Here is a 22,499-nt window from a genome sequence, read left to right as displayed (position 1 = left end):
TGACCTTTAAAAAATGCTGCTGTGTAATTTCATCTAAAATAAGGATCCTGGATGTGTTGGTCTCTATTCATTCATATTGATCAGCAACACGTGCGTTTCCTCCTGAGGTGTGCTGCAGGTTCCTGAGCTTTCTGCTCCGCCTCATGGTCCCAGTCCAGTCCCCCTCAGTCCAGAGTCTCTGACCGCAGCTCGTTCACTGTTCGATGTTTTAAGTACAGTTTGATCAAACGTGTGTTCCCGCGCTGAATCACGGGACTTTTCGGTTTTTATTAAAACCTCTATAATCTTAAATTCTGGTCTGGGATCAGTCCTGTGGCTGCCTCCATCCGCCGGTGTCACCACAGCTGTTCTGCTGGAGGCCGGTCTGAGAGCAGCTGTGATGGCCGAGTGGTTAAGGCGTTGGACTTGAAATCCAATGGGGTCTCCCCGCGCAGGTTCGAACCCTGCTCGCAGCGACGGCTCTGGTTTTGGAGACAGATGAAGTCTGCTGAAAGCTCCGGGCCGAAGCTGGTTTTCAGGGACCTGGGGCTGTGGGACCCAGGTGAGTTCACCTGGTCCTGGTTTATTTAACACAGAAAAAAACATTTATGTAACGTTGAATACAGTTTAAAGCGTTTTTAAAATTCTCTACTATTCTAGCGAACCATCGATCAATCGGTCACGGAAATAACCGAATCAGAGTGTTTGACTCACACACACACACACACACACACAGACCCCCGGTAGTGACGGAGGCTCTTCGGTACCGGTGCACCAGTGTTCACTGTTGGAGGTTTCTGTTTCGCCGTCCATCGTTCACAGGGTGCACGAGCCTCCGTTTATCGATCAGCACTGGTCGATTATCGATGCCGCCGCTGCGCAGCCGCCCCGCGCGCCCCCTCTCATCAGTACATCCGTGTTGTCTGACCGGAGGATGAGTCGGTAGGACGCCAGCAGCTCGCTAACGTTACCGAGCGGCGGCACCGGGCGGACTTCTCATGCCCGTTCATGTTCTGTCTTCGTTCAGCGGAGCCGTTACCGTCACGAACCGGTCCGGACGTTACATGGCCGTCGGTCGGTGTTCCGTCGGGCTGCCCGGTTAGCGGCAGGATGCAGCCGCTAGCCGCCGTTAGCTCCGCAGCCGTTTATTTATCTCGGTGTTATGTAAGCGCGGAGCCCGTGTAGCCGCGCAGCTAACGTTAGCCTGTAGCATGAACGACGCGCAGCAAGAAATGTCCCCGGACTTCGTCCTGATGCGGCTCGTGTCCGCGGCCGAGTACGACCGGCTGGATGAGCCCGACGACCTTATGTCCGGAGGCGGCGGGTTCGGGCCCGTCAAAGCCGTGCTGGGACACCACGGTGGCGGGTTTGATCTGGACCCCAGCGGCCCCTCGGCAGGCCTCGGCTCGGCCTCCCCGCACTATAGCTCGCCGCTCCCCGGAAAAGGCGAGCTGGACGGCGGGCTGGTGTTGACTCAGGCCCCGCCGGGCTCCGATGCGTCGCTGTCCCCTCCGCCGCCCGAGGACTTTGCAGTAGCTGCCCAGCGGTTTGTGGACTTCCCGGTTCCGCACGGGCACGGCTCGGGGGGGCGCGGGTCGAGGGCGCAGCTGATGGTGTTTCAGAACCTGCTGCGTTCCGGAGACCGGATACTTGAGTGCGGGCTGGAGCAGCCGCCCCCGAGGTTTCTCCAGGAGGAAGCAGAAAGACAGAGACAGCAGCTAGATGCCGGATCAGGTACTGGTCCCGGTGGGACAACAGCTGGTCCCGGGCCGGGAGGCGGGAAGGACCAGAACTCTCACTGCAATCCCTCTGCAGAGGAAAACCTGCAGCCACAGCAGCCACAGGTCCTCCAGTGGCACCCGGTCCTCAGACTTTCCAAAGGGTCTGACGGGTCCCAGACTCCTCAGCAGGGTGTTCAGGACTCTGAGTCGGGGTCTGTCCTGTGCCACCAACACCGCCTGCTGACAGACCGACTCACTAAGTGGCCCCCAGGCCTGCTGGACCAAGCCTTGCGTCTGGGCCTGCTGGAACCCAGGAAGAACTGCTCTGCCGGGGGGGAGGACCCGGTTCTGGCTCTGGCCCGGAGGCTGGGTCAGATGGGTGAGGGGAGGGAGGGCGGTGGAGTGGGAGGTGTGGGAGAGGAGATGGTGCTCCCGCTCCCTCGGTGCTCCTGTCACAGTGTCCTAGCCTCGGGGACGGGAGGCATGGGGCCTGGTGAGGACCCAAGTGAGACCAGCGATGCCCTGCTGGTCCTTGAAGGTCTGGGGTCTGAAGAGGTGGGAGGGCTGGGTGAGAGCGGGGACAGGAGTGGAGGGAACTTGGGGAATGCTGAGAAAGGAGAGAGGGTCGGGGTAGTTGGTGGCGGGGGGACGTCTGGGGGGGCGGGGCCTGTGTTCTCCAGCGGGACTCTGAGTGGTCTGATGCGGCAGGTCCACAGACTGGCGGAGGAGGCGGGGGTCTGCACTGATCAGAGCTGCCGGTCATCTCTGGCTGTCCTGGGTGATGTGGTGAGTCTGCCTCCCTGTGTGGACCCCCGCAGCACCACCACGCCTTGTCAGTACCCCCCTGTCCGACCACAGGCCCCCCAGGTTGCAGCAGCCCTCAGTGGTCTCCAAGTGTCCCCCGACCCCCTCCCATCCTCCAGCCCTGACCCGAGCCACCGCCCACAGCATCAGCACCAGTCCCGGTCCCAGCCCCAGAGCCGCGCCACAACCCCCAAACTTGGCGTGGCCTCGGGGGGAGTGGGGAGGTCGGCCTCCCCCTTAGTGGTCCTGGAGGGGGAGGTGGGAGGAGGAGGGAGGGAGGGGGAAAAGACGCCGCGGGGGAAGTCCAGGAAAGGGGGGTCCCTGAAGGTCAGACTCAGCAAGCTGTTCAGAACCAAGAGCTCCAGTGGGGGGTCAGGGGGGCTGCTGGACAAGAGGCCCTCCCTGGCCTCGTCCACGTCATCCGGGGGGAGTCTGCTGGACGTGTGGGGGTCCACCTGCAGCAACACGGAGCAGGACAGCAGCAGGTAAGAGCATGGGGGGAGGGGGACTCACCTCAGGAGGGGGGCTCTGATGATTGGTTCTTAAGTCAGTGTTGAAACTAAAATGTCAAAAACTCATTGATCCTTTTTCTTGTTTGTGATCTGTTGATAATTCTATTATTTATTTGATTGATTGATTGATCGATAGTTTAGTGAAGAGTTTTCTGAGCAGCTTATCGCTATGACAACAGATTAGAAGACTTACAACAGTCCTGTGAGGTTGATGACCTCAGAGGGGTGGACAGAAAACTGGAAACACCATAACGACAGACTGTGTTTACGTCGGATCAGCTGATGATTGTTTACATCATAGGTTTTTAAAAACTGTTTGTTTAGTTCAGTTGATCATGAAAAGTAAAGATGAAACAAACTCAGCGACTGAGACGCCTGAGCTGCAGCTGAGGATGGTTTCCAGCTCAGTCTGTGGAGGGAAGCATCATCACAGTGAGGATGATGATGATCACAGTGATGGTGATGACACAGCTGTCTCGTTTCCTGTTGTATCAGGAACGAGCCTGGACCTGATGGATTATTCTAATAATCTTAATAAGACTAATAATAAGACGAGTAACAGTTTTTTCTAAAATCTGTCACTGTGGGAAAAACACAAGAAAATCTGATCCAGTGCAACAATCATTGGACAGAATCAGCAGAGTCACGTCACTTCACATCTGTTTTCCAGCTGCAGGTATTAGTCAGTCCATCAAACTGTTGATTGGCTGAGGAAGAATCTGCAGTTAAAGCTTTGCTGTGTTTGTGTTTCCTGTCTCAGTGGGTCTGGGACAGAAGAGGACGCTTTGTTAGGTTTCAAATCACAAACAGTTGATAAATCAGATAAAATAATCAGTAATGGAAATGATCAGTGTGACACCCGAGAAGATTTCTGTCCTCAGGCGACAGAAAATCAAACAGAAGAATTAAAAAGAGCTGAAAGCTGTGGGAGGTGTTTCTGTTATTTTGTTAGAGCTGGTCTCAGGTCAGTGTTTAACTCTGAACTCAAACTAAGCCAAACATCCTCACTCCTCAGGAGGGGGAGACTGAGGTGTTGCCATGGCGACAGCATCTTTTCACTCAACAGTTGAAACTTCCTGAGTCTGATGCTGAGCAGTGCTTGTCTCCATGGCAACAGTGATGATAAGGTGTGGGAGCACGGCGTCTTTGTCTGATTGCTCAGGTGTGTGTCAGGTGTCCTTTCCTTTTTGGACAGGTGAGACTGTGATGCCGCTGCTTGTCTCACCTGCCACTAGCTGGTTACCGTGGAAACTAAATGTCGCTGTCAGTAATACAGTTTACTGTACAGGTGAGAACAGCAGGAACTCTGAACCTGAGACAGCCGGCACCTGTTGAGGAGGGTGGACAGAATAACAGAAACACCTGACAGTCAGGTGACACCACACGGACTCGTATGACCTCCTCCACACGCACCGAGTTTACATAGGATTAGTCTGAAAGCAGGACCTGGACCTGAGGCGTCCACAGAGTGATGATGATGATGATGGTGGTGGTGATGAAGCTGCTGCAGTAACTCTCAGGTAAAGCTGAGCTCTCTGATGTGTCCTCAGGCTGCAGGTGTCCCGGCCTCACAGCGCCTTCTCTCCAGTGTCCTTCACTCCTGCTTTCACTGGTAAGTCTAAATATAGGCTGTGTGTGTGTGTGTGTGTGTGTGTGTGTGTGTGTGCACAGGTGAGGTATTTTTACCTGCCCGTGTGACCGGTTGTCTCTCAGGTGCTTCTCAGGGACGCAGCAGCTCTCTGATCTGCAGAGAGGAGTGCTCGGTTTTGTTGTTGTGGGTGCGTGTGTGGATGTAAACCCACAGTCCACCAGCACCCGTCCCACCCGTCCCACCTGCGCGCCCCCTGTCTTCTTCCTGCTGTTGTTGAACACTAACATCTTCTCACTTCTCTAACATTTCTCTTCTTGTATGTGTGTGTGTGTGTGTGTGTCCAGGTGAGACGGTGTCTCTGGTTGATGTGGATATTTCTCGGAGAGGGGGGAACTCCCTCCACCCCCCGACTCCTCCTCCCCCACCCAGACGGAGCCTCAGTCTGCTCGGTACTTTACTGCTGCTTCTTTCTCTTCCTCTGTGCTTGTGTCCTCCGTCCTCTCAGCTGACCCTCGGGTCACCTGACTCTCGGGTCACCTGACTCTGACACCAGTGTTTTTCTGTCTCGTTGGTCCAGATGACTTTGGCGGTCCTCCTCAGCACCAGGGCCCGTTCATGGAGCGCAGTGTGGGGGCGTCGATGCAGTCTCTGCCCCCCCGCCCGCTGGCCCTGCCCCCCTCCCTCAGCACCATCCAACACAGCCTGAGCCTCAACGGTGACGCACACACACACACACACACACACACACACACACACACACACACACACACACACAGTATTTGGACAGTTTGTCTGCCAGGCTCTGAGCCTCAGAGTGTATCTGATCCCAGGACAGCTCTGCCTGTGGATGGAGGGTTGAAAAGGCTGAAGAGCTGTTGGACTAACATCCATCAGCTCGTTAACAGACGGCGGTGTCGTTTCCCCTCCGCCTGCAGAGGCCACGCCCACATTACCTTTTGTTCTGTCATCGGTTCAGTGGTGGACCTCGTTAGTTAGAAACAGCTGATCTTTAGCAGAGGCTCAGAGAGCTCAGCCTCCCAGCACGAAGACAGACCACGGCACACGACGAGGGACGCTAACATCCACGAGAGTGTGACGAGAGGTGAGTTAAATGTCTGTCAGGTCTGACACGTGTTTGCTCTGTGTGTTGATCAGACACCTTCCTGCGAGGTTTACCGAGGCCGGTCCCTCTGCGCCCCGACGGTCAGCACCTCCCGCCCCGACTCGCCTCCCGTTGCCCCCTCAGTCGACCCGACGCCAGCAGCTTCGCCACCAGCCTCAGAGAACTGGAGAAGGTGGGGCCCAGGGCCACGTCTGGGCCCTCTAAAGCTTTGTGTCTTTGTTATATGAGAAGGAGGAAAATCCACCGACTCCACACCGAAGGAGATGTTTACACACAGCTAACATCAAATCATACGAACAGAGATTTGTCTTTATGAGCTTCAGCCAGTTCACAAACACAACATCAGTGAGACGAGCTCTAAATATGTTTCATACAATTAAAATGATCTGTGGAGTCCAGGTCCACGGAGCTGTGGAGGGAGAGTGTTTCTGATGATCAGTGACTGAACTTCAGAAAAAAACTAAAATTATGAATTTAAAGTGTTTTTTCATAATGGACTTTTAATCCCTAAATTTTGACTGACAGACACTGTGTGTGTGTGTGTTTTCAGTGTGGTTGGTACTGGGGGCCGATGAACTGGGAGGACGCAGAGATGAAGCTGAAGGGGAAACCTGACGGATCGTTTCTGGTCCGAGACAGTTCAGATCCTCGATACATCCTGAGTCTGAGCTTCAGGTCTCAGGGAGTCACACACCACACACGCATGGAGCACTACAGAGGTAACACACACACACACAGTCACACACACACTGTGGTGTAACAGTGATACACTGACAGTGATGTCTGAGCAGACTCTCTTCACAAAGCATGAGTCACACACACAGTCACACACACAGTCACACACACAGTCACACACACAGTCACACACAGTTACTCAGGTGCAGGGAAACGACCTGTGTGTGTCCAGCTTAACAGCATAAAGAACTGTGGCTGCTCTGTAGCTCTGTCCCTCTCTGTCCCTCTCTGTCCTTCAGGAACCTTCAGTCTGTGGTGTCATCCGAAGTTCGAGGACCGCTGTCACTCTGTGGTGGAGTTCATAGAGAGAGCCATCATGCACTCCAAGAACGGGAAGTTCCTCTACTTCCTGCGCTCCAGAGTCCCCGGTAACCAACCAGCCAATCAGCTCTGTCTCCTATCTGCCTCCTGTCTGCCTCCTGTCTGCCTCCTGTCTGCCTCCTGTCTGCCTCCTGTCTGCCTCCTGTCTGTCTCCTGTGTGTCTCCTGTGTGTCTCCTGTCTGCCTCCTGTCTGCCTCCTGTTTGCCTCCTGTCTGCCTCCTGTTTGCCTCCTGTCTGTCTCCTGTCTGTCTCCTGTCTGCCTCCTGTTTGCCTCCTGTCTGTCTCCTGTCTGTCTCCTGTCTGCCTCCTCACCTCACAGGTGTATACTTGGAGCGAGGAAACGCTCACTTAGCTTTTGTAAGCGAGCCTTGTACAGTGTGCTCAGGTGTTGTCACGTGACCACACTCTGTCCTGTGTCTGCGTCTCTGAGACGTCTCTGGATCCACGGTGTGCAGCCGAACACTGACACGTTTACAGAGACACTGGTTAAAATCTTCGTCCTCATCAGTGAAGAAGACAAAGTTCAGTCAGAGCTGAGTTCAAAATATTTACTCACTAAAGCAGGTTTGATCACCTGGGACAACACACACCTGTCACCTGTCAGTCTGAGCAGAGGGGTCATGAACTGAGGTGAGAACCAGCGACAGGTGGCAAGACATTTGGACAGCTGTCCCAGTCCAAGTGTGTTTGAGTCTGCATGTGACACGTCTCCTGGTACGCGGTCTCATCATCATCAGTGCACATAACTCTGTGTGTGTGTGTGTGTGTGTGTGTGTGTGTGTGTGTGGGGGTGTGTGTGGGGGTGTGTGTGGGGGTGTGTGTGTGTGTGTGTGTGGGGGTGTGTGGGGGTGTGTGTGTGTGTGTGTGTGGGTCTGTGGGTGGGTGTGGGTGTGTGTGTGTGTGTATGTGTGGGTGTGTGTGTGTGTGTGTGTGTGTATGTGTGGGTGTGTGTGTGTGTGTGGGTGTGTGTGTGTGGGTGTGTGTGTGCGTGTGTGTGTGCGTGTATGTGTGGGTGTGTGTGTGTGTGTGGGTGTGTGTGTGTGGGGGTGTGTGTGGGTGTGTGTGTGTGTGTGTGTGTGCGTGGGTGTGTGTGTGTGTGTGGGTGTGTGTGTGTGTGTGTGTGTGTGTGGGGGTGTGTGTGTGTGGGTGTGTGTGTGTGTGTGTGTGTGTGCGTGGGTGTGTGTGTGTGTGTGTGTGGGTGTGTGTGTGTGGGTGTGTGTGTGTGTGTGTGTGGGGGTGTGGGTGTGTGTGTGTGGGGGTGTGTGTGGGTGTGTGTGTGTGGGGGTGTGTGTGTGTGTGTGTGGGGGTGTGTGTGTGTGGGGGTGTGTGTGGGGGTGTGTGTGTGTGTGTGGGGGTGTGTGTGTGTGGGTGTGTGTGTGTGGGTGTGTGTGTGTGGGGGTGTGTGTGTGTGTGTGTGTGTGTGTGTGTGTGTGTGGGGTCCTCAGGTCTGCCGCCAACCCCGGTCCAGCTCCTGTACCCTGTCTCCAGGTTCAGCAGCGTGAAGTCTCTGCAGCATCTCTGCCGCTTCTGCATCAGACAGCTCGTCCGTATCGACCACATCCAGGAGCTGCCGCTGCCCACGTGAGTCCACGTCAGTGTCCTGAGCACGTGAGCCGGGTTCAGGTCCAGAGTTCTGTCCGTTACAGGGACACTTTCCTCTGCTCTCTGCTGATCAGATTACCCAGAGTTCAGTGTGAACCTGCTCTGTATGAACAGTGACCTGAGGTAACCTCTGAAAGGACTCTGTTCTGTAGAAATCAAGCTGGCCTGACGAACGATGTTTAATGACTCAGCTGATCCAAACTGTGACTCAGCAGTGAGTCAGCCATCAGTGTTTAACGCAGGTCATCAGGTTCTAGTCTGGACCTGTAACTGAGGGTAAGTCTCACGGAGGTCAGCGACCTCTGACCCCGCCTGGACGGCAGCACTGAGTACGGATGCTGGTCTTTGTGTCTCTGTGGGAACAGTCCGGACCTGTCTCACCTGTCTCACCTGTTCTCTCTCTGACCTGATCTTTGACGCCATGTTTCCTCCGCTCTGTCCTCAGGCCTCTGATCGCCTACCTGAGGAAGTTTTATTACTACGACCCCGAGGAGGAGATCAGCCCGACGCTGAAGGACAGGGGCCCGGAGCGGAGCAGCCGGCCGGGCGTCCAGTCCCAGACGTAGCACCGGAGCCTGAGGACGACGTGAGTCAGCCACACTGTAATCCTGAGCGCAGGACACAGTGCGATCTGATTGGTTCTCTGGTCTCAGGTCTCCTCTGCTGCATTCAGCCAATTAAATTCAGCTTTTTTATACCAGCCACACAAAGTCGACAGGGATTCATCAAGCAAGTGCAGGACCACCTCAGACTCAGAACCACCTCAGACTCAGGACCACCTCAGACTCAGAACCACCTCAGACTCAGGACCACCTCAGACTCAGAACCACCTCAGACTCAGGACCACCTCAGACTCAGAACCACCTCAGACTCAGGACCACCTCAGACTCAGAACCACCTCAGACTCAGGACCACCTCAGACTCAGACTCAGGACCACCTCAGACTCAGGACCACCTCAGACTCAGACTCAGGACCTTCTCAGACTCAGAACCACCTCAGACTCAGACTCAGGACCTTCTCAGACTCAGAACCACCTCAGACTCAGACTCAGGACCTTCTCAGACTCAGAACCACCTCAGACTCAGACTCAGGACCTTCTCAGACTCAGGACCTTCTCAGACTCAGAACCACCTCAGACTCAGAACCACCACAGACAGACTCAGAGCCACTGAGACAATGCAGCCTCCGTCATTGAAAAGCTTTGAGTTAGTTAATATTCAGTAATGTCCAGTGTGGATGATGTGACAGGAGCTCAGCATTAACACTGAAGTAATACAGACATGTTTCCCTCCTTCTTTCCCTCCAGTTATTTTCTGTTCTTTGTTTTTTCTGGTGGTTTTTCGACGCTCGATCGGCGTAACCGAAGGACGTTCAAACGTTTGAACTGGACTCACAGACTGCAGCCAATCAGCTTCCTCAGCTCAGTCCTGTATACGGCCGAGTTTCAGATGATCCGCCCTCCTCCGGGCTCTCAGGATTGGGTCACGGGGAGTCGACCGGGGAGGGGCAGGGGATGTGGAGACTCCGCCTCTCTTCTGATGTCATCACTGAGCAGCTGGACTAAAGGAAACGCAGCTGTTAGCGAAAACATTGAGTCGCCTCCAGGATCCTTTAACTTCCTCCGCAGGAAGCTGACAGTCCACAGTGACACTGCAGGCCTCTGTCAGCTCAGCAGCGCAGAGCGAGCCGTGTTAAAGACGGCTCCGCCCTGTCACTCATCCTGTGTTTTCATTGGACAGTTTCACTTCACGTCCTGCGACAGGAGATTTGAGCCACTGAACAAAACTCTGATGTTCTGAGAAAGTTGTTATATCAACAATAAAATCATAAATTTATGGGAAAAAGTCATTTTGAGAATGAACATGTGATGTCTGAAGAATAAAGTCAGTGAGAACAAACTGTGATCGGACTGTTTGATTAAAGCTGTGAACTCTGCTCCAGCAGCAGCAGCGACGTGAAACCTGACTCTGCTCCGAGCTCTCGTCACCTTTTTCATTTTCTGACTTTATTTTTTAAATGTCACATTTCACAGGCAGAAACATCGTATCAGAGAGACCACTTCGGTCCCAGGTCTTCCAGACGTCCGTCCTCCACAGAGTTTTCATCGCAGAATAAACCTGGACCCTGATTTTACCTGTTAATGTTTCAGTCCTCACACCTGGTCTGTGTTGACATCTGAATCTGAGCTGACGAAGTCCTGACGAACTCTGTGAAACCAGATGAGAACCAGCCTCACGGACCACGTCTTCTGTTAACCTGTGGGTTATTTTTCATCAGGTACCGAAGAGAGACGGTGTCTGTTCGATCCTCGTCTGATGTTGGTGAGAAGCAGTTTCTGGTCTGTTTGATAACGATGGTCAGACGATGTCCAGCGGGGGGTTTACTGCAGGACAGGTGAGTTTACATCTCAGGTATCTGCTGTGGCAGTATTACCCATGTTACCTGTGCAGGTAAATACAGCATGTGTGTGAAACAGAGCAGTTAGCCATACCTCAGACGTGTTAAAGACATGAAGGCCTAGATGACCTGTAACTTTCTTCTGTTTGGTCCTGAACGCCTCGGGAACAGTTTAACCATACAGTGTCTGTGGATAGCATTCATTTAGCCTCCGGGACGACTGTGAGGAACCTGGGAGTTATTTTGGATCAGAGGCAGGAAACGTTTCATTCGTTCATGAGCTGAAGTCAGTGATGAAACCGGTCGTGTGATGATTTGATGCTGTGATCGCAGAGACCAACAGGTTACCAAGGAAACGTTCAGCTCACACTTTACTGCTCTGACAAAGTGTGTGTGTGTGTGTTTAACAGCCTGTTGCATCATGTGAGGTCAGTTACAGGCTCATGAACTTTACAGGAAATCACACATTTATACACAAACTTGTTTTTGTGTGTGTGGAGCCTCTGCTGCAGACTGAGCCTCGTCTGGTCTGAAGCCTTAATGATTACCTCACACACAGATACACACACACAGATACACACAGACACACACACACAGATACAGACACACACACATACACACAGATACACACAGATACAGACACACACACCGAGTCAGCAGAGGGAGGATCAGGGCTGGAAACAAGTTCTGAGGAAAACGAAAGAAGAACAGAATCAACATTCATCAGTTCTCTGACTTCAGGTCTTTGCAGCAGCAGGAGAACATGGAGGTTCTGCAGGTTCTGGTTCTGCTGCTGGTTTCTGTGGAGTGTTCAGGTCAGTCTGTGTTTCAGTCCGTTTGTTTTTAAAAACCTTTTCAGTGTTTCTTCATTGTGCTGTTGTAAAGTTTGCTCTGATTAATAATCAGAGTTCAATGAAAATGCTTTTGATTCCGGTCCCGACCTCAGTCTGTGAACTGCTGACTCAGCAAAAGCCCAGACTTACATCAGATCTAAGATCAGATCTAAGTCTGGACCTGAGACCTCGAGCTGCTGCTGATGAAGCAGCTGAAGCTCAGATCTGGTTTCAGCGACTTCAGTCTTATTGTTATTTAACTGAAGGTTTAACTGGATCCAGATATTAATGAGCTCTGATCACAGACGGACGGGGTCCACACGAAGACACAGAGGACAACTGAAAGCTGCCCTCGAGTCCAGCAGCATGTTTGTTCACTGCTGTGGACATGGAAGCACTCTGATTGGCTGTGATTGGCTCTGTGTGTGTGTGTGTGTGTGTGTGTGTGTGTGTGTGTGTGTGTGTGTGTGTGTGTGTGTGTGTGTGTGTGTGGGGGGTTAAACGTTTCAAACTCAGAAAACAAACAGTGTGGCCTGAAAATTGTGTAACTTCTGATTGGAAACAACAAACTTTCCCCTGTGTCGCAATCCTGGATCTGTTCCCCTAACACACTCACACACACTCACAGACACACACTCACACACACACTCACACACACACACACACACACACACACACACACACACACACACACAGTGAAACAGCTGACTCTCCTGGATCTGAATAACACAACACAGCTGTAACACAGATTTCCTGTCAGTGTTCAGGTTCTGTTTGACCGTGTGTGTGTGTGTGTGTGTGTGTGTGTGTGTGATTGTGTGTGTGAACACAGAGTGTGTGCCGTGTTTTGCACGTTTCGACCTGACCTCAGGTCAGTGTGATGACGAGCTCGGCGAGGTGGACGAAGACGAATGCTGTCAGAATCCTCACTATGGTTACCAGGCAACAGACGGAGCGTGTCAGTCCTGTGGGTCAGTGTGCACGCACGCACGCACACACACACACACACACACAGAAACTCTTTAAACCGTTTAAACGTGAACAAAGTGAATTTAGTTTATTTAATTCACTTTTTCTAGTTTAACGGTGGAAAAACAAAAGTCACAGCATCAGCGTGGACACTCTGATGGACACGTGGCTGACGCGGGGACACGGACATGACACTAACAACATTAAAGCTACAAACATCCCACAATGCATCACTGTGGTAGTCTGATGCTCTTTCCATTCAAAAACACCCCCCATGTTTTCTGTGTGTGTGTTCGTGTGTTCAGTCCCCCTGTGTGGTCTCCCTGGTCGCCATGGTCACAGTGTAACGTCCTGTGTGGGGAGGGGGTGAGGCAGAGGAGCAGGAAGTGTTTTGGGATCGGCCAATCAGAGTGTGCGAATCCTGAAGACAAACTGCAGACGGAGCCGTGCAGCGGCACCTGCTGTGATGGTACACACACACACACACACACACACACACACACACACACTCACACACACTCACACACACACACACACTGGTCACAGAAATCTTGAATTTGAGTGTGGTAAAGTTCAGTGTGTGTGTGTGTGTGTAGCTAAGGGGTGGGGCTTGTGGGCCCCCTGGTCACCCTGCTCGGTCACCTGTGGACGGGGTGGAGTCAGGAAGAGAGAGAGAGTCTGCTCCAGTCCTCCTGAGTGTCGCTCGGCCTGCAGTGGTCCTTCAGAGGAGACAGAGAACTGTTCAACACTCAACATCTGTCCAGGTAGCCTGTCTGTCCACCTGTCTGTCCGCCTGTCTGTCCGCCTGTCCGCCTGTCTGTCCACCTGTCTGTCCGCCTGTCTGTCCGCCTGCCTGTCTGTCCGCCTTTCTGTCCGCCTGTCTGTCTGTCTGTCCGCCTGTCTGTCCGCCTGTCTCTGCCTGTCTGTCCGCCTCTGTCCATCTGCCTGTCTGCCTGTCTGTGACTTCCTCTCTCTCCATTTGTCTGTCTCTCAGTCCACGGTGGTTGGTCCAGTTGGTCCGGTTGGTCTCAGTGTTCTGGTTCCTGTATAGATGAGCAGCGTCGTGACGTCCCCTCCAAAACACGATATCGTTCCTGCTCTAACCCCGCCCCCTCCAATGACACGGCCCCACCTGGTAATGGTTGCCCTGGAGACGGCTTCCAGGTGCAGGACTGTAGCGAGCTCCCCAACTGTCCAGGTGAGAGGACAACTGTTTGCTGAAGTTGTCAGATAAAGTCTTTAATGAAAACCTAACGTGTGCTCTGATTGGCTGTCTCCACAGTGGACGGCAGCTGGGGGGCGTGGTCTCCGCCCAGGCCATGCTCAGTGTCTTGTGGGGAGGGCCTTCAGCTGTCAATCAGGACCTGTGATCGCCCCGCCCCAAAATATGGTGGCCGGTTCTGTGAGGGACCGAGCGCTCGGAGCAGCGTCTGTCAGAGTCCCTGTCCTGGTAACAGACACACACAGACACACACACAGACACACACACCTGTCAGGTTTCCTCCCACCTGAAGCTCAGACAGTCGTCCCAGTAAAACCTGAGCGGCATCCGGTTTCCCTCCTCTGCTGCGGCGTTCTCTGCCATGATCCCACCGTCTGTCACGGATCAGTTCCTAATCCAGATTCCTGATCTGTCCTCTGACTTTATCATCTCTAACACAGGCGAGCATGTGAACTCTGAAGCTGCCGCTGTAGATAAGTCTCTCCGTCTGTCCGTGTCTCTAACAGTTGACGGGTCCTGGTCTGGTTGGTCCAGCTGGGGTGAGTGTTCTTCTTCCTGTATCCCACAAGGCCGAGCTCCCATCAGGGCTCGCCACCGCTCCTGTTCTAACCCCGCCCCCTCGCTCAGCCCGCCCGGCAGAGGTTGTCAAGGTGAAGGGCGCCAGACGGAGAACTGCAACCACCTGCCTCACTGCCCAGGTACACCTGTATACACCAGGCCCAGCCTCCTGGGCGGGGCCCAGGAGGCTGGGCCTGATCTGAAACCTCCTTTAAAGTGAACTCACAAAATGATTTTTTTGTCTGTCCCTTTATCAGTGGACGGAGGATGGGGATCTTGGTCTCCCTTCACTTCCTGTCCTGTTACCTGTGGGGTGGGGCTTCAGGTGTCAGTCAGGAGATGTGACAGCCCTGCCCCTAAACATGGTGGTCAGCCGTGTCCGGGAGAGGGACGGCGAACCAACATCTGTATGACCTATGTCCACTGTCCAGGTACACACGATGGTTCTGTCTTTTATTGAAGGAAAGTTGTTTCTCTGTGATCAACACATATCTTTGCTTCCTCTGTCATGTGACAGGAAGTCATGTGAGGTCGCAGTGATGGAGGTGAAGTTTGAGAGCACAACACAAATCAGCAGCCAACTTTTTCGTGAATGTGACTTCTGTTTGCAGTGGACGGGGTGTGGTCAGAGTGGTCGCCGTGGAATCCGTGTAAATTCCCGTTTGGTGGGCGGGACATCCGTTGTAAGCAGCTGGGCGGCAGTCAGACCCGAGAGCGGCAGTGTCTCCATCGAGCTCATAATGGATCCATCTGCAGCGGAGACACCCTGACGGACAGACGGGTCTGCTACGATGTCAACAAGTGTTACAGTGGGTGACACATATGTTTGTCTTTCTGTCCTTGCGGGGACCCTAACCCCTGCCCTGAACCCAGCCCCTGACCTGATTCTACCCTAAACCTGATTCTAGCCTGAAACTGAACAACAGACATGTTAGAACCAAAATGGCTGAAACGTCCTGCTGAGATCAGCTGAGTTTAACAGTGTGACCAAACTACACATCTGTCCTTACTGACCAGGTTTATCAGCAGACTGTTACATGCTTTTTTGTCTGTTGTTTCGGTGTGTGTGTGTGTGTGTGTGTGTGTGTGTGTGTGTGTGTAGTGAAGGGCACCTGGGAAGGCTGGGAGCCATGGAGTCTCTGTAATCCGGCCTGTGGAGGAAACTCCAGACGCTTCAGGAGGAGATACTGTAAACCTGATTACAGCAGCTACAGGTGAGGCCACTGTGTTAGTCAGTGTGTTTCCATCCACCTGCTTTAACGGGCCTTTTTAGTTTGAGTGGAAACACCTGAAATAATATATAACAACACACACACTGTGTGCCTGTGAATAAAGGATGAAACTGATCCCAGCCTGAAAGTCCTGCGTCAGCTGGGTTATAATCCTGACACTGAGCCTCTGTGGCTGCTGTGTGTTGTAGTCCTACCATCGGCCGTCTGAAGGAGGCGGCCACGTTCTTTGGGACTCCACAAGCCGACTGCGGCCCGGTGCCCGATGGCGGGGAGAAGCTTCAGATCCAGCCCTGTGTCAACGTCCCCGCCTGTCCCGCCCTGTAATGACCCGACATGTCCTGTAATAAATCCTGTAATAAATGTGGATGAGCTGCTGATGAAGTGCTGGGTTGTGTTGGAGGATTCAGTCTGAGCTGAGCTGAAAAGCAGTGGAAGAAGTTTCTGTCTTTACAGAAGGAAAAGTTCCAATATATTCATGTAAAAATGTCCTGAACTGTCCAACTGAGGTGAAAGTCCAGAGGTAGTTAAAGTTCCCAACCTAGGGGTCAGGTCCTACCACAGGGTCACCAGATAAACCTGAGGCGTCGTCAGATCATTGATCTGTGTTCAGTTTCTTTTCTCTGAAAAAAACAAAGGTTTTCTTTGATTAAATGTTTTTCAAAGTTTAGAGGGAGACACCTCTTAGTGGAAATGCTCGTAGACATCTGAGACATGATGAGACATGATGAGACACAACCACACACTGGTTCTACATCAGAAACCCCAGAACATGAAGGTGGAAAATGACTGGTTTAATCTTTAACGTTGATCCTAAACTGTAACTTGTGACTGTAGCTGCAGTTAGAACAGTAAAAAAATGAAGTAGTTTCTCTGTTTGTCTAAATGGGGCGGAGCTTAGCTTCCATCTCAGCTGACTGCATTGCATCATACTGACATGTCAGAGCTGGAGCATGCTCAGTTGACTGTTGCCATAGCAACACCAATGATGTCCTCTGATATAAAGGTGGTGCGTGGCTCTGTGTCTGTGTGGATTCAGCCCCCTTTTCCAGGAGGTCAGTGACTCTTCAAAATAAAACCTTCCACAGGACTTTTATTGTGAAGTACTGTCCTCAGGGTTCCTGCTGTGTCAGTATGTGTGTGTTGGTGTGTGTTGGTGCTAACAGTGAAACTCGCTGCTTTATTCTCTGTTTCATGGGAAAGTTTTCGTCACAAACTGACTGAGCTGCTGCTGCTGCTCTTTACCTGGCAGGTGCTGTGATGAGTTCATGCACTGACCGTGTTTCATTGTCGGCAGTGACACAGTGAATGTGAGTGAACGAGAGGCAGGAGCGTGTTTGCTGATCATTTATTGCAGAGTTCACAGAGCCTGTGTTAGCATGTTAGCTGTTAGCATCAGACAGTGCTCCGGTCAGCTGATCAGGATGAGGCTCACATTCTCCGGGCACAGACGTAGTACTTCTTCCCTGAGCAGACGGCGTTGTTCCAGTATCCCCAGGCTGCAAAACACACACAGCCAACAGTAACGTGTGTGTGTGTCGTGACCCTGTGACAGTAACGTGTGTGTCGTGACCCTGTGACAGTAACGTGTGTGTGTGTCGTGACCCTGTGACAGTAACGTGTGTGTGTGTCGTGACCCTGTGACAGTAACGTGTGTGTGTGTCGTGACCCTGTGACAGTAACGTGTGTGTGTCGTGACCCTGTGACAGTAACGTGTGTGTGTGTCGTGACCCTGTGACAGTAACGTGTGTGTGTGTCGTGACCCTGTGACAGTAACGTGTGTGTGTGTCGTGACCCTGTGACAGTAACGTGTGTGTGTCGTGACCCTGTGACAGTAACGTGTATGTGTGTCGTGACCCTGTGACAGTAACGTGTGTGTGTGTCGTGACCCTGTGACAGTAACGTGTGTGTGTCGTGACCCTGTGACAGTAACGTGTGTGTGTGTCGTGACCCTGTGACAGTAACGTGTGTGTGTCGTGACCCTGTGACAGTAACGTGTGTGTGTCGTGACCCTGTGACAGTAACGTGTGTGTGTGTCGTGACCCTGTGACAGTAACGTGTATGTGTGTCGTGACCCTGTGACAGTAACGTGTGTGTCGTGACCCTGTGACAGTAACGTGTGTGTGTGTCGTGACCCTGTGACAGTAACGTGTATGTGTGTCGTGACCCTGTGACAGTAACGTGTATGTGTGTCGTGACCCTGTGACAGTAACGTGTGTGTGTCGTGACCCTGTGACAGTAACGTGTGTGTGTGTCGTGACCCTGTGACTCTTCACCTGTTCACACACACGCTGCAGCTTCACATCAAACTGCATGAAAACGTGTAAAACACACAAATAAAAAGTGGTGAACACAAAGAACAGAACAGGAACAGTGTGAACCCAGCTGCTTCAGATCCACAGAACCAGCTCAGAGTTACTCACTCTCATAGTTCATCTCCACACACTCCTCCCCGGGCTCCCGGTCCGGCTGGAAGAACGCCCATCTCTGGAACTCAAACGGAGTCTTGTCTGTCCACTGAAAGCTGTGCCACTGAAGAAGAAGGAGTAAATACAAGTCAGAAGTCTGGGTCCTGATTGGTTTACGCAGCTTCGTTATAGTGTTAACTAACCGCTGACTCAGCGGTCTCACTGTGTCTTTGTCTTCTCAAAGTGTTTGGATGTCCTCATTAACTGACAGCGTCCCAGTGAAACTGGACTCGTGATGTTCAGGAGTCTGAGCTCGTGTCTCCGTACTCACTAGATATTTGCTCCTCCCGCCGATCCAGAAGTGGTCTTTGCGTTTGTTGGCTCTGAAGGCCAAGCACAGCACCTGGCTGTACTCCACGGCGTTGTGCATCGACACCAGGTGACCTCTCTGGCGGCGGCAGTCGTTCTGAAAGCAGCAGAAAGGTCAACAGGAATCAGTGTTAGTCACTGCAGCGTCCGGTGTGTGTGTGTGTGATGAGTGTGTGTGTCGTTCATCACATCTGCATCTCGAAACGTTCTTGGAGTCCAGAAGTATTTTGCGCAGCGGTACACGTCGATCCGGAACCAGCCGTCTCCACAGGGTTTGGCCGGGTACAGGGTTTTGCAGTTGTGACGAATCCTCTCTGTGACGTCGTCTGTGGGAATCAGACCAGGTTAGTCCTGAACCACGTCTCTCTGACCCAACATGCTGTTCGCTCTCTGCTGTGTCTCAGCTGTGTTTCTCACCGGCTGCAGCGGCCTGGACGTAGACCAGGACCAGGAGCAGGAGCAGGGCAGCAGACCTCATGGCTCAGAGCTCTGTGACTGTCTCAGTGATGATGAAGCCTCAGTCGCTTTAACTGAAGGCGATGAAGTGAAACAGGAAGCACATTAACACACGTCATCAGTGAATCAGGAGAATTAATCAGCAGATTGGTGGATCATGAACAGAGCTGCTCACCTGTGAGGGCAGTGACATCAGATCCTGTCGTGAAGTTTTTGTTGTCAATGGTGTGATTTGTCTCTGGGACAGGGACAGGTCAGTGCCGGTTCCTCGTCTGGTTCCTGGAAACAGTCATTTTATTCACAAATTTTCTGGCTCTGGAGTTGAGTCCAGGACTTTAAAGCCAGACGCTGACCTCGTCATCGAAGGGACAGAACTCACCTCTGATGTCCCGGCTGCTCGTCTCCGCTCCGTCTGTGACAGCAGTGCCTCTGTCTCACTTTTATCCTCACAGCTCACCTGTGTTTACCTGTTTGGAAACTAAACAGTGTTGAGTTTAACGTACGGATTAAAGCTCTGAGTAGAGCTGCATGCAGTCATGTGATGTTTGGTTCACAGCTGACGGCGTGTGAAGAAGACCAGAGTAAACAGCAGTTTGCAGCTGGAGGTGACTGATCCTGAGGCTGTTGGTTCAGCAGGCTCAGCTTCTCACAGACTTCTTACTGCCCTCTCTCAGACCTGCAGGGCAGGTTTCATTAAACGCTGTCCATGACCAGGACCAGGAGCCACAGCAGCCAGACTTCAGTTCCTCACAGTTCAATCCCTGGACTTTGTGTCAGTCTTCATTATGAAATGCACAGTTCACTATGTCTGCAGGACCTGATCAGCGTGTAGTCCCCAGAGTCCAGACCCAGGTCAGGGATAGGGACAGGCCAAGTGTGACTCAAAGGGCTGAAAACTTTGCTGCTGCTTTTTATTCTGTTAAATTTGTGAACAGTAGTTTTGTTTTATCTTATTTTTATTTTCTACTTTTTTCTTTAAATCGTTTAAATATGTGTTTAAGTCTCGGTACCTCTGTGCTTTAAATTTCAATGCTGTTCAAACAAACTGGCCTCGTCTAACATGTTGTATTTACTGTTTATATTGTATTTAGTGATCAGGTCACAGTGTGTGTTCAGGTCTTTGTTCCTCCTGGGGACTCAGCCAGTGGGTCCCCCTCCTTTGGACCACTGCTGTATAAACTGATCATAAACATTAGTTTAGTGAAACACAGCTGGAATAAGAGAAAAGAAGAAGAACAAACACATCAGCTGTTTGTTCATCCATCTATTACCAGCTCCTGTTTGTTTGTTCTTTTTCAGACTCAGTACTGACAATGAAACAGAATTTTTCATGCGCTTGAAGCAGAAACAGCGTCTCACTGGTTTAAACTGGATTTTATCTGCTCACACAGGCACACAACTTTTAATATCAATGTTTAAAAAACATTTTAAATCTAATATAAAACTTTTTATTTTACTTACGACTGATTGTCATGTAATTTCTGTTTGTGTCACACTTTTACTGTAAAATTAATTTTCTACATTTTCCTCTTTCAGCTGAAGAACCTCCAGCTTCAGGTCAGATAATATTATGTATTTTTACAGTTTCCCACAAACTGTCTTTGCATGAACAAACAGCAGTTTAACCCAGGTGACTGTGAGACGTCCTCAGGGTCCTATAACCCTCTGTAATGTATGTGCACAACAAATTATCCTAACATCTTTTTTATTCTAACAAGTCATTGTTCTGTTAATTCTGCCCTGATGCCACTCAGCATGGACTGCAGTCACATGTGTTCAGGTGATTCATGCTGCAGGTCTCAGTATTTCTTCCTCCTCGTCCCTTAATTGAAAATAAAACATTTGTTTATATATTTTGAATTTATTATGGAAAGGCAGAAAATTCTTGAAGATGAAATCTGCCTTCTTCATATGAATGTAAGTGCCCCTCCTGTACATAAGGCCAATACACCTGCTGCTGTCATTGCAGCTGCTCCACCTACAGACACCGAGCTCCCAACAACCTTACTGACATTCACTCTTTTCTTTTTTCCCTCCAGCTCAGAGGCCAGTTGGTTCAACTTGTCTGCACATTCCTTCTGTAGTTTCATCCAGGAGAAGATCTTATCTATGAGCTCGTTGGCGATATCCATGGTGAGAGGACAGTGAGACGTCAGCAGGTCTACAAGAGAGTCAGGGGAAAGTTACTGAAGCGATCACAGATGTAGAAAATGACCATTTAAACTTTGACTACACAGTTATGGAATGATGTAGTTTTTATTTTAAAACCAGTAACAGTGTGAGTAAAATCTCGAACACAGCTGGAAAAAGCCATGACATTTGTCATCTTAACTTGTTCAGATCGCCACACGTTGGTTCTTGCGTTGGAGAAAATATGAGCGTTCAGCTTTTATTGTGCTGGAAAACAAGAGCAGGAGACAGAGTCTGTTTTCTAGTGGCTGATTCAGACTGTTACAAAAGATAAAACCTCAGAGTGAAAGAGAAACTACAGCAGCTCAGGAAGTACAGTAATCCCCAGGCCTTTTAAATGAAGCGGTCAGGTTACAGCAGCAGCTCTGAGGCTGAGACGTTTCGTTAACTCTGGACAAAAACATTCACACGAACAACACGAAAAGATCAAGACATAAAATTCCAATGATCTTCTCATGTTGTTTGTTCTGTATGACTCAGTGTAACATTTGTTGTTTTATAAGAATTGAATTGTGGCTAACTACCTGCTAAGCGCTGCCTACGTTTTTTTGGTTGATGGGGGCCAAGTTTTTGGACCAATCCATTTATAATAGAATTGTGTATCTCAGTTCTGCAGTGCTGTAAACCAGGTTTGGTGTTGAGCTAAGCCCTGACTCCTGAACAGGCTCAGACTGTCTATAGAGACATTGACTGACATACCAACAAACAGGCTTTCACACATTCACATACATTAGGAGAGAGACAAGAAAACTAATGAGCACAGATGGAAAATTCAGGAAAGCATTTATGAAAACTGAGTCTAAAATGTTATTTGTATTTAAGCAAAGTGGCGATGTTTAGATGAGATCATTAACTGAGAAAGTACACCATGACATGTTTGTGTTGATGGCGTACTGTGCTGATGTTTGTTTGACAACATAAATCATAAAAATCAGTAAATAAGAATGAAGATGAAAAAGGAGATGAATACATTTTGAATGTCTGAAGACGCTGAATCATTTTTGTGATCCCATGTGATGAATATGGAAAGTGAAAGCACTGTAGGCGGACGGAGAACTGGGAAGCACCTGAGAGCAGTGTTCAGAGAAGTGTTTGAGTCAATAACAGGAAACAGGAGCTGTAATCAGCAGTATGACATGATCAGACCACAAACAAACAAACTGACGATAACAATGAGCCATGAACATCACGACTCTCAGAACCCACTCGAATCCACAAGTTCCTCGTTTGCTTCTTCTGGGGACACAGCAGACAGGAGCTTCACCATATTTGGAGGCTGCTTTGCCATGTAGCTCATACACTGGACAGGAAACATGTAAGTTTGATGTGAATCTGAACATGCCGTCCGTAGCTCCACGTGGTCTCTATGGTAACAGTAAGGACAGTAAAAAGGCCATAAAACGGCAGGTTTTAGAGAAGCCTCAGGTCTCTTCAGCTGCCCGAGGACACTGCACCACTTTGACTCTAGCATCACCCAAG

General features: G+C 50.9%; 3 protein-coding genes and 1 non-coding gene across 7 annotated transcripts; 3 read left to right on the top strand and 1 right to left on the bottom strand.

Moving 5' to 3' along the window:
- Positions 1 to 373: 373 nt before the first annotated feature.
- Positions 374 to 455, top strand: trnas-uga. Its single transcript has one exon. It is a non-coding gene; the product is annotated as a tRNA-Ser (tRNA).
- Positions 456 to 739: 284 nt separating this feature from the next.
- LOC121198565 lies at positions 740 to 10,287 on the top strand. 3 transcript variants are annotated; one of them, XM_041062806.1, is made up of 10 exons: positions 740 to 2,989; positions 4,567 to 4,628; positions 4,952 to 5,056; positions 5,185 to 5,322; positions 5,763 to 5,902; positions 6,281 to 6,449; positions 6,705 to 6,833; positions 8,232 to 8,367; positions 8,834 to 8,974; positions 9,756 to 10,287. In XM_041062806.1, the coding sequence occupies exons 1-9, from the start codon at positions 1,191 to 1,193 to the stop codon at positions 8,952 to 8,954; spliced, it is 2,799 nt and encodes a 932-aa protein (XP_040918740.1). In that variant the 5' UTR covers positions 740 to 1,190; the 3' UTR covers positions 8,955 to 8,974; positions 9,756 to 10,287. The 3 variants fall into 3 exon arrangements, with proteins under 3 accessions (XP_040918740.1, XP_040918741.1, XP_040918742.1); XM_041062807.1 differs by having other exon boundaries at positions 9,696 to 10,287; XM_041062808.1 differs by lacking the exon at positions 4,952 to 5,056.
- A 1,123-nt stretch (positions 10,288 to 11,410) lies between these two features.
- LOC121199032 (properdin-like) lies at positions 11,411 to 16,699 on the top strand. Its single transcript, XM_041063475.1, has 11 exons — positions 11,411 to 11,601; positions 12,452 to 12,590; positions 12,894 to 13,057; positions 13,185 to 13,352; positions 13,583 to 13,786; positions 13,871 to 14,038; positions 14,317 to 14,508; positions 14,626 to 14,799; positions 14,980 to 15,177; positions 15,471 to 15,582; positions 15,789 to 16,699. The coding sequence occupies exons 1-11, from the start codon at positions 11,550 to 11,552 to the stop codon at positions 15,922 to 15,924; spliced, it is 1,707 nt and encodes a 568-aa protein (XP_040919409.1). The 5' UTR covers positions 11,411 to 11,549; the 3' UTR covers positions 15,925 to 16,699.
- A 277-nt stretch (positions 16,700 to 16,976) lies between these two features.
- On the bottom strand, positions 16,977 to 19,429 carry LOC121198847 (neurocan core protein-like). Of its 2 annotated transcripts, none has more exons than XM_041063191.1 (7): positions 19,210 to 19,429; positions 19,006 to 19,109; positions 18,792 to 18,904; positions 18,564 to 18,700; positions 18,337 to 18,471; positions 18,021 to 18,129; positions 16,977 to 17,096 (listed from the first exon to the last, which is right to left on the bottom strand). In XM_041063191.1, the coding sequence occupies exons 3-7, from the start codon at positions 18,850 to 18,852 to the stop codon at positions 17,029 to 17,031; spliced, it is 510 nt and encodes a 169-aa protein (XP_040919125.1). In that variant the 5' UTR covers positions 18,853 to 18,904; positions 19,006 to 19,109; positions 19,210 to 19,429; the 3' UTR covers positions 16,977 to 17,028. The 2 variants fall into 2 exon arrangements, with proteins under 2 accessions (XP_040919125.1, XP_040919126.1); XM_041063192.1 differs by having other exon boundaries at positions 19,006 to 19,102.
- Between the last annotated feature and the right edge of the window lie 3,070 nt (positions 19,430 to 22,499).

This window comes from Toxotes jaculatrix, chromosome 18, assembly GCF_017976425.1.
Source record: "Toxotes jaculatrix isolate fToxJac2 chromosome 18, fToxJac2.pri, whole genome shotgun sequence".
In the NCBI taxonomy this organism is placed as follows: domain Eukaryota; kingdom Metazoa; phylum Chordata; class Actinopteri; family Toxotidae; genus Toxotes; species Toxotes jaculatrix.
This window is presented reverse-complemented; position numbering and strand designations above follow the sequence as displayed.